The sequence below is a fragment of the Copadichromis virginalis genome, linkage group LG3 (assembly GCF_057382275.1).
Source record: "Copadichromis virginalis isolate Kocher_CV1m ecotype Utaka linkage group LG3, C_Virginalis_male_GT1.1, whole genome shotgun sequence".
In the NCBI taxonomy this organism is placed as follows: Eukaryota; Metazoa; Chordata; class Actinopteri; order Cichliformes; family Cichlidae; genus Copadichromis; species Copadichromis virginalis.
This window is the reverse complement of record NC_140620.1, coordinates 21,400,013-21,413,517: the sequence shown is the minus strand read 5'-3', so window position 1 is coordinate 21,413,517 and position 13,505 is coordinate 21,400,013. Positions and strand designations below refer to the sequence as shown.

The following is a 13,505-nucleotide window of genomic DNA, read 5'->3' as shown; positions in this document are numbered from 1 at the left end:
CCCAATAACAGAGACAACATATACAGGTGTCACCTTTGAAGAAATCAAAAATCCTAAAATAACTCACATTTGCAAAAAGAATCAGTCCTCCGAGGGGTTCGGAGAAGTGAGCCATCAGAAGTTGCAGGATGCAGAAGGATAGTTCAAGTTTTGGACCCACTGAGAGGATGGATTGGATATCTGGATTAGTGGACTTGCTGAAGACCTCCAGGATGGTTGGTCCACACTCCTCCATTGCAACCTCAAGAGTGCGAAGCACTTTGATATCAGTGAGCAGCTCGAAATGAGTATAAAGTCCATTGTGTGTGAAAAGATAAGGCCATCGGCCCCTTAAATCTCTAATAGCCGGTACTGGGAGTGCATTTATTTGGCGGCGCTGCAGGTAGAAGGTTACTTTCATGAGTTCTTTTACTTCGTCTTTTTCTACCATGCTTGAGCCATCCTGATGGTAAATTTCTTCCAGTCGCTGGCGTTTTCGCTCCACTGTTTCATTTGTCTCCTCCGGCAGCAGGCCAGGCTCAAATCTGGCGCAGCCATAATTGTTGGTGGATCCTCTTTTCATTCCAGACAAACGGCTGTGGCGAAAGTTGCTGGTCCGTTTCAGGTTATCAATTCGGTTTTTGATTTGAATCACAAGCGAGATGTAATCCTCTTCCAGCAGCTGACCGTTGTCACACAGATCAGCAAAGCTCTGAGGGTACTTACGGACAATGTTTCGGCAGATGGTTACACACTGAGCACGTGTTGGGTTTAGCTCGTGTTTCCTCATCTCATCTGCTAAAATTCTAACCATCTGTCTCCTTGCTGCAGGGGATGGTCTCTTGCCCTCAGCAACCGCTGCTTGAATTTCCATTGGCATGAGGTCCCAGGGCACCTGGAACGTCTCTGCCCAATGTTTTCTGAAAAGGGTGGTTTGCCCGCAGCTTTCTGAGTTGTCATGTTCTTGATTTGAGAGTGGGAGTACACCAGATGAAGTGGAGCAAGGTGACGCTGCAGGACTGCTGAGCAGTGAGCTAGAGGAAGGAATCACTGGCAGGTCCAAAGTAACCAGGTCTGTCTCTGAAAAGGAAAGGGAAAAAAACACACAGTGAGCTCAATTGTCTCTTATACAAGGGTGAGCTTAAAATAAATTAATAATATATATATTTTTTTAAATACTGCCGAACGTCAGTCCGACCCCTGAGCCTCCCAGTATCCTCCTCCTATGGTATAATTTTCTAAACCCTACATCTCCTTGTTCTTGAGTTATGGATTCTTAAGGTTTTCAGAAAACTTGACCTCTAACGGTGAGTTCAATTTAACTGGAAATTGAACTAATCCAGGATTTTTAGTAGATGCGCCTATGTCACCCTGTTTCCAAGTTATCATATTCACAAACTTTGGTGTCCAGAATGAAGACAATACCCCACTAGCCTTTTATCAACAACCAAACCAGGAACATGAGAATACAAAAAGAACCGGCCCAATGAGCTGAATGACTTCCGACCGGTGGCACTGACGTCACATCTTATGAAGACTCTAGAGTGGCTCTTCCTCAACCTCCTCCGACCACAGGTACAACATGCCCAGGACCCACTACAGTTTGCATACAAGGCGGGTGTCGGAGTGGAGGATGCCATCCTGTACCTCCTACACAGAGCCCACTCACACCTGGATGGGGGAAAAGGCACGGTCAGGATCCTGTTTCTTGACTTTTCCAGTGCCTTTAATACCATCCGGCCCTGTATGCTTCAAGAAAAACTGAACAGGATGGAGGTGGACCCCTGCCTGGTGGCTTGGATCTCCGACTACCTCACCGACAGACCACAGTACGTCAGGCTGAAGGACATCACGTCTGACACAGTGGTCAGCAGCACAGGAGCACCACAGGGAACTGTGCTGTCCCCTCTTCTCTTCACCCTGTACACCTCTGACTTCTGCTACAACTCTGAATTATGCCACATTCAGAAGTTTGCAGACGACACAGCCATCATGGGGTGTATCTGGGATGATCAGGAAGAGGAGTACAGAAGTCTGGTGAGGAACTTTGTCGCATGGAGTCACACAAACCACCTGCAACTCAACACCTCAAAGACTAAGGAACTGGTTGTGGACTTCGGGAGGTCTAGAGCAGGTCCACTGCTGGTTCAGATAGAGGGGGAGGAGGTGGAGGTGGTCAACAAGTACAAGTACCTCGGGCTGTGGGTGGACAATAAACTGGACTGGTCATGCAACACAGAGTACCTGTATAAAAAAGCCCAAAGCCGACTGTACTTCCTCAGGAGGCTGAGGTCTTTTAACATCTGCAGGAAGCTCCTGAGGATGTTTTACCAGTCAGTGGTTGCTGGAGTACTTTTCTATGCTGTGGTGTGCTGGGGGAGCAGCACAGCAAAGAAGGACTCATCCAGGCTGGAGAAACTGATCAGGAGGGCTAGCTCTGTGGTCGGCATGAAGCTGGACACTCTGGTGACAGTGGCAGAGAAAAGGACATTAAAGAAACTGATGGACATTATGGACAATGCCAGGCATCCTCTGCACACGGCCATAAACAATCAGAAGAGTCTGTTCAGTGACAGGTTGCTTCTCCCCAAGACAAGAACTAACAGACTTAAAAACTCCTTTGTCCCACACGCCATCAAACTGTTTAACTCCTCTCTGGAGGGGAGAGGGAGGGGAAACAGGAGGACAAAGGAGGGAACAACTAAGCTGTAGTGCCTCTTCACCTCACTGTGCAATACCTTTTGTGCAATACTTTTGTAAATAGTCAACGGTGCAATAGACTCAATACTTGAAATGTGCAATTCACTTGTATTTTTATTTTTATTCCTATTTATTCTATTTATCCCCTTCGTATATTTTATTTATATTGTCTCTGTATTTATATATATGTGTGTGTGTATAACTCTGTAACTTCTGTCGGTGCTGTGCTTTTTTGGAAATCGAATTTCCCAGAGGAACCCACCCGAGGGATTAATAAAGTTCTATCTTATCTCTTATCTTACAAATACTAGCAAAAATCTCACCAGAAGGTTCTGATTTTCCCTAGGATCTGAGGCTCCATAGACATAATGAATCCCCCTTAACTGTTTTTTTTTTTTAACGGAGTAGCGCCTCCATCCAGATAGATACCCCTCTGAATAGCCAAGTTACTCATTATATCTCTAAGGCCTTGGTCAGAAAAACCTAGACATCTATCTAACAGTCAACAGGGTGGTTGCCAGTAGTCTCTGGAAGTCGCTGGCAGTCGCTGTGAAAAGCTCCCTCAGCCACAGAGGGTCACCACACAGGTAGTTGATGTTTTATTTGGCAGATTTTTCATCCTGATTCTATTCCTGGAGCTCCCAAGGGATTTGTGTCTCTTTCTGGGATTGAATCAAGGATCGTTTGCTTGTTAGATAAATGTCTAAGCACTACTAAAGACCCATTCATGCAGGTCCGGTTCAGACTGCTGCCCCTGATGTGAACCCAGATAAACATCACATAATGGATGGATCAAGAGCTGCATCATATTAAAAGGTTTTGGTAAAAAACACAGACACTTGGCTGTAGCACTCAGTGGGGAAACCAGCAGTGTTAGAATGACAAAATAAGTTAACAGAAGTAAAAAACAGTTTTAAAAACTTTCAGTACAATTTTACCATTTCGCTGTACTGACGGATTTAGTGTTCAGGGAATATATATTTTAAGAAAAAGGCTGTTAGAAATGATCAGATATACTACTATAACATTGTATAGAAAAAATAGTGTATTTACGTCAACATTACCATTTTTAAATGCTTCCAGGAGTGTCTGTAATTGAAGGGGAGGCAGCAAGTCAGCAATATCATCTTCAATGACAAATTTTAGGTCCTGGGTAGACTCCACTCCATCACTTAACAGCTTATGAATCAATGACTGTTGAGTGTCTTCAGAAATTAATGGCAAAGCTCTGAGGATGATATCCTTCAGGTCTTCATCCAAGGGTTTCCTTTCATTACTGTGAGAAAAAAGATCCACGACACTCATGAAAATGTTTTCCTCCAAGACAGAATAGACTGAACATTTAAACACACATTTCCATGAAATGATTCTTCAGTAGCTAAATTGGTAGTCAGTGTTGAATAAAAGTCAATGTAATCTGGAACAATCTTGGTTCACATTCAGCATCTCGTTTAGAAACAGGAGTTTTAATAGTGGGTTAGCAATCCAGCATCTCTGTTTCCATTTAAGAATAAATGGAATAACTAATGCTTCCTGCATAAAGGTTATCATTAGCAGCTGTGCAGTTTGGCAAACCTGACTGCCTTTCTCAAATCAGATTCGCAAATTAGCTTGAAAACAATTGACAATTGTCAATACATACTTTAAGATCAAAACACGCAAAAATTAACTTATAATATAATCAATAATATCAACAGAATGTTAAAAATAGAAATATTAAACATGTCTACATTTTACATCCACTGCTGATTAGCATGCCAGCTAGCATGCTAATCAGCAGTGTTCAGACCATCATGTCTTATAATACACCTTTGTATCTTAAACAGCTACCTATCATCCATATACCCATAGTCTAGTATAAGAGGAAAAGAAGTGATGACGCCACATCTTGCCAGTGATGCCATACCTGATAAATGGAGCGGTAATCATAATGTTTCATTACTCTCTGGGCAAAGATCAGGTTGCATTCAATAGCAATGAAAAGAAACAATAGCAGCAAAACTCTGCTAACATAACATCTGCCATCCAGCACTGGAGCTGCTCAAAGTTTTCAATCAATCATTTAATCAATCTTTTTAAGGAAGCCTGTATTTCAAGGTTTGATATGATATGAGTGAACAACAACTTCCAGATAGTTCATTTTTCATTCTGTACATCACTTTAAGTTGCAGATCACCACTGCTGAGGAGTCACGCTTATGTTGACTATAAAAATCATCGACAAGTAATTTAAAAGTCGACACGTCGTTGGAAGTTTTGTAAGATTCTGAAAGACGCAGAAGTAAGTAGTAGGTAAGTCGTTTAACGCGACGAAGGGTGTCCAAATTCGAAGACTCCTCGAAATATGGCCAAAAAAATCCACCCTCTTTTTCCCTAGATTTGATTGATGGGTCGGGTGTATCCTTCGTGGCCCAACCTATCCCAGAATTCATAGCGCGGCCCAGTTTCCAACAACGGCAGCAGCTACTTAGTTTTAATATTACTCTTTCTGGGTCGCAAAACTACATTCTCGCCTAAAAATATCTTAAAGGTTTATTTTGCAACCCTGAAAATCTGGGACTCGCCACCATTTGACCTTAGAACTGAAGAAGCTTCTCGGATGAGAGGTGAAACGTCTTCAAGCAACTTAAAGAAGTCCAGACGCTTTTCTTTACAAGCTCCTTTGACTACGATGACCTGGATGACTGAGAACCTTCACAGACAACCCAGAAAGAGTGTAAGAGTAACAAACTTTTAAGATATTTTCAGGCGAGAATGTAGCTGTGTAAGCTTCAAATATCTGCTCAATTTACCAAGACATCACATATTTGCAAAAGTGCTCCGACGTTTTCGGAGACACCTGTTACGCACCAGCTCGATAGCTGACCAGGAGGTCAAGACTCACTAGAGCCAGCGAGAACAGTCAACCCCCGGCACATCATTTTCGACTCCCCCGCGGTCTTTTGCTACTCAGGTTAAACATATATAAGTCACTTAGATAACTTAAAAATGTCATTGTTTGGATTTTTTCAGTGTTTTTTATTTGTTCCTGAGTAAATCAGTTTGGTTGAGATTAAAGTTATAGTCTTCACACAGCTGAATAAACGTCAAATAGAAAACTGATTAAACAGAAGTGTGAGATGGTCGAGAATTTACTCCAATGTCCTGTTAAATTTTAGGGAGCGAGAAGCAGACGGCTGAGTTTATTAAACTCCACTGAGACAATCTGCAAATTTCATTAAAGGTTTAATAAACTATCATCTTGTCTTTATTTTAAGTTAGCACATACCTTAAACACTTCAAGCTGTAAGCTAGCGCTGGGCGATAGAACGATAACGATATGTATCGCGATATAACTTTTACTCGATAGAGAAATTAAACTATCGCGATAGACCTCGCCACTCTTGTCCTCTTAAAAAAAAAAAAAAAAAGGTCAGCCAATCCAAATTAAGTAGCGCAGAGCCGAACCAATCACAGCCGCAGCGTCATGTTGCGTGACTTGTTACGTACAGCACAAGTGCCAAGCCGCACATGTGTATTTGTTTGGGAAGCAGCCAGCGACCGTACCGCCCGGGTAATGGAGGAAATGAGTGTGCCGACTAGAAAAATCAACCAAGCGTGACCGAAGGTTACCGAAGAGAAAACAGATGATGGTTCCAATGCCGGAGAGATTGTCGAACGGAAGAGCCATAGAAGTTCTGTAGTGTGAAGGTATTTCGGCTATTTCAAGTCTGACAAAAAATAGAGTAGCGTGCACTGTAAGTTGTGCCGAAAGCAAGTCTGGAAATACAATAAACTGGTGCATGCGTCACACTGTGCGCCACGTTATTGTTTCGGTGAAATGAATTTCTACAATACTGTTACTGTTAATTCTACTCTCTGCAGTGTTTAAATGCTTACATACACACACATTTTTCTGTCCGTCCACACATACGACTCGGTTCTGCTTCTATGCCGCAGCTTTGTTTACTTTTCCCACCGAGGCTTCTAGACTTCTGATTGGCCAACATTTCTGCACGGTTAGGAATCTAGCTCCACCTGCTGCTTTGGCATGTTCATAGCAGCGTTTACCTTCATTTCTGCCTTTATGTGTGGACGGGATTATTTTTTAAAACGAAAACGGAAAATCTCCGTTTTCAAAAATACCCGTGTACGTGTGGACGTAGCCTCAGTCTCTGACTGGAAGCGCTAATTCGTCATTCGGCTTTTGTCAGACATCTACCCTGTTGAACTTCATCCATCCATTCGCGTCCGCTTAATGGATGAACTTATTATGGGAAATAAATATTTAAATAAAAACAAGCTGCTGATTATTTCACATTTTACTTGTGAGCAACGGCACATTTAAATCTTACAAATATAGTTATTTGGCTGATATCGTGATAGATATCGTTATCGCCTGAAATGAAAAAAACATATCGTGATATGAATAAATCTTATATCGCCCAGCTCTACTGTAAGCTAATGATAGTTATATAAGAGCAGACACATGCTGATGCAATAAGCTGTACGGTATACATCCAATAGATGCACGATTTGATTAGTCGACTAATTGCAAAAATAATCGGTTGCTAGTCGACTATCAAAATAATAGTTTTGGCAGCCCTAGTCTACCCCTACAACAGGAAATATCAAACAGCTCAAAATATTAAAGCCAGAAGACAGCACACCAGGTAGGAGTGCAACCAGGAGAAAGCTTATTGTGTTTTTTGATCTTTACTGTTTCTGAACACCTTTGAGACCAGAGGTAAGCCGGTTTTCTACAGCAATGTCTCAAGGGAGAACATTGCAGAATATGTTTTTTGGCCACACCAATGCAGCCCTCTTCATTCTTTCTCCAAGATGTAACTTCTTTCATCTTCATCTTCAAAACGGTTTCTAACCCATAAGATTGAAGATGGGTCAAACTACCATCTTCGGGGCAGGGCAGGGTGGGGAAAGGTGGGGCTGTGGTGGTAGAGCAGATCAGCTACTGATTGGAAGGTTGGTGGTTCGAACCTTTGCTTCCCCAGTCTGTATGCCAAATATCCTTGGGAAAGATACTAACCCCAAGTTGCCCTCCGATGCGTCAACTGGAGTGTGAATGTTGGTTAGATTGTACTTGAGGTTAGAAGTCCTTGTGTGAGTGGGTGAATGAGGAATGTTGTAAACAGCGCTTTGAGTACTCCAGGAGAGAAGAAAAGCGCTATATAGGAATCAGTCCATTTGTCACTGTCCATTTCCAAAATGCAACATAATAAATGCTATGAAACTGTGTTTTCATTCTCCAATTTTACCGTTTTTTATTAATCACTTACCTCCTGTGCAGTGTGGTTTGTTCAGAAAAGGATGAAGAGTCTTCAGCACCATCAAGCTTATTCACATCATCCTGAACATCCTCTGAGGCCTGGAAAGTTTTATAGTTTTTATTTAGTATGGGTTTTGTAATTAATGGTTTCTGACAATGCCATGTGGAGGGATTAAGAAGGACAAAAGAAAAATCTACAAAGGCAGAAATGCTGAATCTGACACAGTACCTTCAATCGAACAAAGAGGGTAGCACTCCCAGTTGACTGGACAGCCTCTTTGATCTCCTCAGTTGTCAGTGACTCCATATTTAGAAGCTCTAGTATCTTGTCGTCATTAGATATCAGGAGCTCCAGAGGTTCAGCAGCAGCCAGCTGAGGGAAGGTTGACCTCAGCTGAGCTAGGAAGTCAGCCTCCTGAAGACCTCGAGGAACCTGCAGCTCATGAGGCAGGTAATTCTGAAACACTGGGATAAAACAGGAAAGAGTGCTAAGTTGCCAGCTAACAGGGAGCATCACACCAAAACCTGACAATTTCATTCAAAAAACAAGAGCTCAGACGTCTTAGACAGTCTGTTATCAGCTGCAAAGCAACTACAATATTTATCAGATATTTGCATTAAAATGGTCCAAAAGGCTCCAAGAGCACAAACACAATCCAGAGGTCCAGCTGAGGTTCAGGAAGCAGCTACAGCCACCTGTCAGTCAAACAGACCATGTCCCCAACATTAAGCCTTACCACTGACAGCCTTGCTTGAAATCCTCTATCACGGTACCACTACCAAAAAATGACCACCATCAGCATTCTGAATGACTGCTGTGTAGTGGCTCGTGCTCCAGTAATCATGAAGTGCTTTGACAAACTGGTCCAAACTCAGGTCATCACAAGCTTCCCAAACCATCCAGCAGCATGCCTACAGAGCTCTACAAAGGACCTCATAGTCACAAATGTGTCCTGACCACCCTAGGAGCTATGCTCGGCTACTCTTTATTATTTCAGCTCAGCATGTGATCACAGTGGTGATAACTGAATATTGTACTGGACAGATAAATTAAAAGGCTTTGAACTTACGATTGGGCGAGATGGTATCCATCTGAGGGTCCTCCACAATGTGGACCTTGAGATGCACGTGGGTGTCTGATTGACTGATCTGAGGTTTCTCAGACTCAACTCTGGGGGAAAAGAACAAAATTGGATTGAACTGTTGACATAAATAACAAACTCTAACAGCAGCAGCTTACTCTTTTCTTTGACTCACTCAGTGGTCAGTGTGGTTGGATCCAGGCTGGGTGGAGGAAGTTCAGCAGCGGTAGCATCTTCTCTCTGTAGAGACCTTTTCTCTGGACCCTAAATTTCCACCAAAAAGTAAAAGAATAGTTTTTTTATCTGATTTTTTATTCAGAACAACATGCTCCACATTTAAACAATGTTTTCACCCTGATGTTAAATTGGTTCTTGCAGTACCTTCAGTCGGATGTAAATACCAGGATTCCTAGTCCTGTTCTTGCAGATCTCTTCTGCAGTCATACTCTCCACTCTTGGAGGAATTAGATCGTGGTTGCGACCAATTAAGATGGTAAAAGGTTCACCAGCAGCCAGCTGAGGGAAAGTGGACCTCAGCAGAGCCAGGAAGTCAGCCTCCTGAAGACCACGAGGAACATTCAGCTCATGAGACGGGTGATTCTGACACACTGAGAGAAAACAGAGAAGCTCACAAAGTCAGAATCAGAATGTCTTTTTTGTCATTGTCACAGGTAGAACGAAATTAGAATTGATCTCTGATCAATGCATCATCCATACAAATGTAAACTTTAAATAAAATTTGTAAAATAAAATCAATCCCCACACACATGCCTCAGTCAGTGCATAGATCACTTCAGGAGTAGCGTGATGGACATTTTTTAGTAGCAGCATCAAGACATATTTTTCTGATTTGGTAAAAGCTGTGTTTGAGTCTGTTTGTCCTTACGCTGATTGCTTTGTACCGTCGGCCCGAGGGCAACAGTTCAAACAGGGAGTGGCCAGAGTGTGAGGTATCTTTTATAATGTTACGAGGTTTTTTAAGACAGCGGGTAGTGTGACTACAGTCAGAGCAGTTTCAGTCATCGACAAGTTAGAAGACATGTTTTCCTGAATCAACTAATAAACGGGTAACTCAGCAAACCTGCACAGAGAGCTGGATGACTAGTACGTTGGACTCTTGAGACATGCAAAGCCTCTAAATCAAGTTAAGGAGCTAATAAGAGGTAGAAAACGTTAACGGCATCAAATCCTTCCAAAGATCTTTGAAGGTTAAAAGCTTTAAACTTACTTATATTTGTGATCTTATCAATCTTAGGGTCCTCAAGGATGCGGATCTTAAGTCTTAAATCTTCTGGACACAGTGACTGTTGTATGTAGAGGGTAGATCCCCGAGAAACTCTGATGATTTCCTCTGGTGTCACAGAGTCTCCTTTCAGAGGTTTAAGTTTGTTGTGCTTGGCCCTTAAAAAAAGGTCAAAAGGTTCATCTCCAGCCAGCTGAGGGAAGGTAGACCTGAGTAGTTTCAGGAAGTCAGCTTCCTGCAAACCACGATGAACCTTCAGCTTGTGAAGCGGGCACGTCTGAAACACTAGAACACAGAGGAACGCTGAGAGATCAGTTCAATTTTTCCAGTATTAGGAGAAAGAAATCATCACTTTCCTGTTGTACTTTCACTAAATGTTCGTCTGATACTACTTTCCAATTGAATCTGGAATCTGCTTTCACAGTTTGGAGGTACCAGTGGTGACATGGGCTCCCAATGTTCCAATCATCACAGTGAAATCTTCCACATCTGCTCCAGAGTTTCATGTGTACTGAGGTGTTTTCATTGTGTTTTATAATGAAAATATTCTTGGTATTATAGTACATATTTCTTTATTAATATGTTACAATTCTTAGACCAGGGAGTAGTGCAGAAAGATGAAGATGTCCATGTAGAGTGCAGGGAGGCAGCACAAACGGTATATGTGTCCTGACCAATGTTCCCTCTAATTTTTCATGTGTCTGAGCGAACACACAAACTCCCTGAGCGATCCCTTGGACCATTGTGAGCGACATCAGACGTGTGCACTGTGGTCATGCCAGCATCGAATCCATCCAAGTTACATGGTTTATTAAAATAATCAAATTATAGCATTTACATTTACATACAAGCTCTGACTTGTATTATGGGTATGAGTCTGGTCTGGGAGATAGTCCTGTAACGCTCTGTCTGCAAAATACAGTTGATGTCGGGCAGTTAATTATATAGTTACTTCTTCAAAAAAGTTACTGAGTTTTGCAAACAAAGTTTTTTGCAACTGTTTACCTAAAAATGCAACTAAGGCATTTTTTTAAAAAAACATTTCAAACTATTTACGGAACAGTCAGCTGTTCTGCATCAAATTTGATGCCCCCCCATTCCTAAACCACTAAATGCCATATTGCCATATCATGTTTTGATTGGTCGACATGGTACATTTTTCGACGAATGGGAAAGGGTGGGGGCTTTTTGGTTTTGTCTTTGCTCACAGGTGGAGAGTGCTTTCGAGCGTTTTCCTTATAAAACGCAGTTTTTACCATTTCTTCCCGCAGTAAATATAAACAATGATAATATTCAGGAAGAAAACCAAACATTGCAGATATTTTTGTCATAACTCTGGTTTTACGTGGCCTATCAACACAATTTAAAAACTGGTATAAAGTCCACACTTGTTCCGTCAATTGTTCTGTCTGTCCTGCTCACATCTCCAATGGTTATACACTAACGTGGCTTCACGCCACATCAGTCACGCCACTTTGCTAGCTAAAACACCGGTGTCGACACATAAGGACGCTGTCATAGCCTGTTAGCGATGTTGATTAGCTGCGTATATACGAATGTGAATCGCATTATTGGCTGGACTATGGGATAAGGTGGCATCGGTCTAACCCCATACGGGAGCAGCCAGTCACTTACTAACACTGCAAAAAACAGAATTGTTAAAATATTTACTTTAATTTCAATTCAGGTTAGATTTTTTTTTTTTGCGCGCAACCTAGATTTTCTGTACGCAGTACGCAGCTTAGAGGGAACACTGGTCCTGACCAGGGTTTCAGCTGCTCTCGAGCATTACTGGCATCAACAATTGTGATTTACAAGGTGCAAATGACTGTTTTTGGTATAGAGGTGTGGTGGAGACCATCAGCTTCACCTGTGTTTAATAGACCGATCTCCGAGCAGGTAAAAGGGTGAAAAGCACTTCAGAACTTACCTAGTAGGTAACAAGGCGATATACGGCTTACATGTGCTGCATTTTTATAGCAGAAACATCTAAATTTCACATCATGTTTGCTTTAGACTTACCTTGTTTTGACAAAACATTAATCTTTCGCTTTTCCAGGATGCGGATTCTGAGATTTATATGGGTGTCTGTCTCAGTGGATGGAAGATCTTCATGATCTTCATCAGCATCTTCTTTCTGTTTTACAGAAGGTCGGAATTTTCTTCTCAAATCAAGTTGTCAATGTGTTGTAATCTTTGGTAACGCTGTTGAGATCAGTTAAATCTTCTCAGCACAGTACCTGCAGTCGTATGTAGAGGGTAGATCCCCGAGAAACTCTGATGATTTCCTCTGGTGTCACAGAGTCTACTTGCAGAGGTTTCAGTTTCTTGAGGTTGCAATATAAGAAAAGGTCAAAAGGTTCATCTCCAGCCAGCTGAGGGAAGGTAGACCTGAGTAGTTTCAGGAAGTCAGCTTCCTTCAAACCACGACGAACCTTCAGCTTGTGAAGCCGGTACATCCGAAACACTAGAACACAGAGGAACACTGAATCAATCACAGTGAAATCTTCCACATCTGCTCCAGAGTTTCATGTGTACTGAGGTGTTTTCATTCTGTTTTTAACATTTAAATTTCACATCACGTTTGCTTTAGACTTACCAGTATTTGAAAGCACTTCAATGTTTGGGTTTTCCAATATGCGGATTTTGAGATCTATGCGATTTTGTGATTTGCTGATTCGACGTTTGCCATGTTTTTTTCTCCTCTTAGACGGAACTGTTTGAGTCAAGAACCTAAGGAAAACACGGAAAAACGGGAGCTGGGATACAAAAGATAACACATATACTTTTGTACATAGTAGACATTTATGCACTTGTCTTTTAACCTTGATGTTGTTACATAATCCAGCTCTGTCGTGTATCCTTCCTCCTGCTCTAAATATTCATACTCTTCATCCTCTATCGGTGCCTGAAATCCCAGGCTCCTACTGTCGTCCACCCCTAGGAACAAATAAATTCTTATGTTAGTCACAATTATGTGTTGCCCGGCTCAACAAGAACTTGACTGTTTACATAACCGAAAGGGAGCATGCTGCTACTATCTACTGTTTGTGCTTTAAGAGGACATGAGCTAATGTATCTTTTCCATTACAACCTTCTCGGCTCGACCCAACTCAGTTAAATTGTTTTTCATTACAATCAAGTACTGCCTATGTGTGCAAGGTCATTACAGCAATACTACTAAAAGTCCCATTTTGCATACAACAAAAGCACAACATCACACTGGAGAAACTTGA

The 13,505-nt window shown here is 41.9% G+C and overlaps 1 protein-coding gene across 1 annotated transcript in view; it reads right to left on the bottom strand.

The window, feature by feature from the left end:
• LOC146713392 (uncharacterized) overlaps positions 1 to 13,505 on the bottom strand; it is a 36,691-nt gene that overhangs the window by 3,398 nt on the left and 19,788 nt on the right. Inside the window, exons 11-22 of the mRNA XM_085447551.1 lie at positions 13,095 to 13,209; positions 12,869 to 13,002; positions 12,510 to 12,736; positions 12,292 to 12,406; positions 10,255 to 10,554; positions 9,408 to 9,634; positions 9,202 to 9,290; positions 9,015 to 9,115; positions 8,174 to 8,409; positions 7,955 to 8,043; positions 3,744 to 3,955; positions 68 to 1,059 (exon numbers count right to left, since the gene is read on the bottom strand). Of these exons, the coding sequence (XP_085303677.1) occupies positions 68 to 1,059; positions 3,744 to 3,955; positions 7,955 to 8,043; positions 8,174 to 8,409; positions 9,015 to 9,115; positions 9,202 to 9,290; positions 9,408 to 9,634; positions 10,255 to 10,554; positions 12,292 to 12,406; positions 12,510 to 12,736; positions 12,869 to 13,002; positions 13,095 to 13,209 (2,837 nt within the window). The remainder of the gene's footprint in view (positions 1 to 67; positions 1,060 to 3,743; positions 3,956 to 7,954; positions 8,044 to 8,173; positions 8,410 to 9,014; positions 9,116 to 9,201; positions 9,291 to 9,407; positions 9,635 to 10,254; positions 10,555 to 12,291; positions 12,407 to 12,509; positions 12,737 to 12,868; positions 13,003 to 13,094; positions 13,210 to 13,505) is intronic.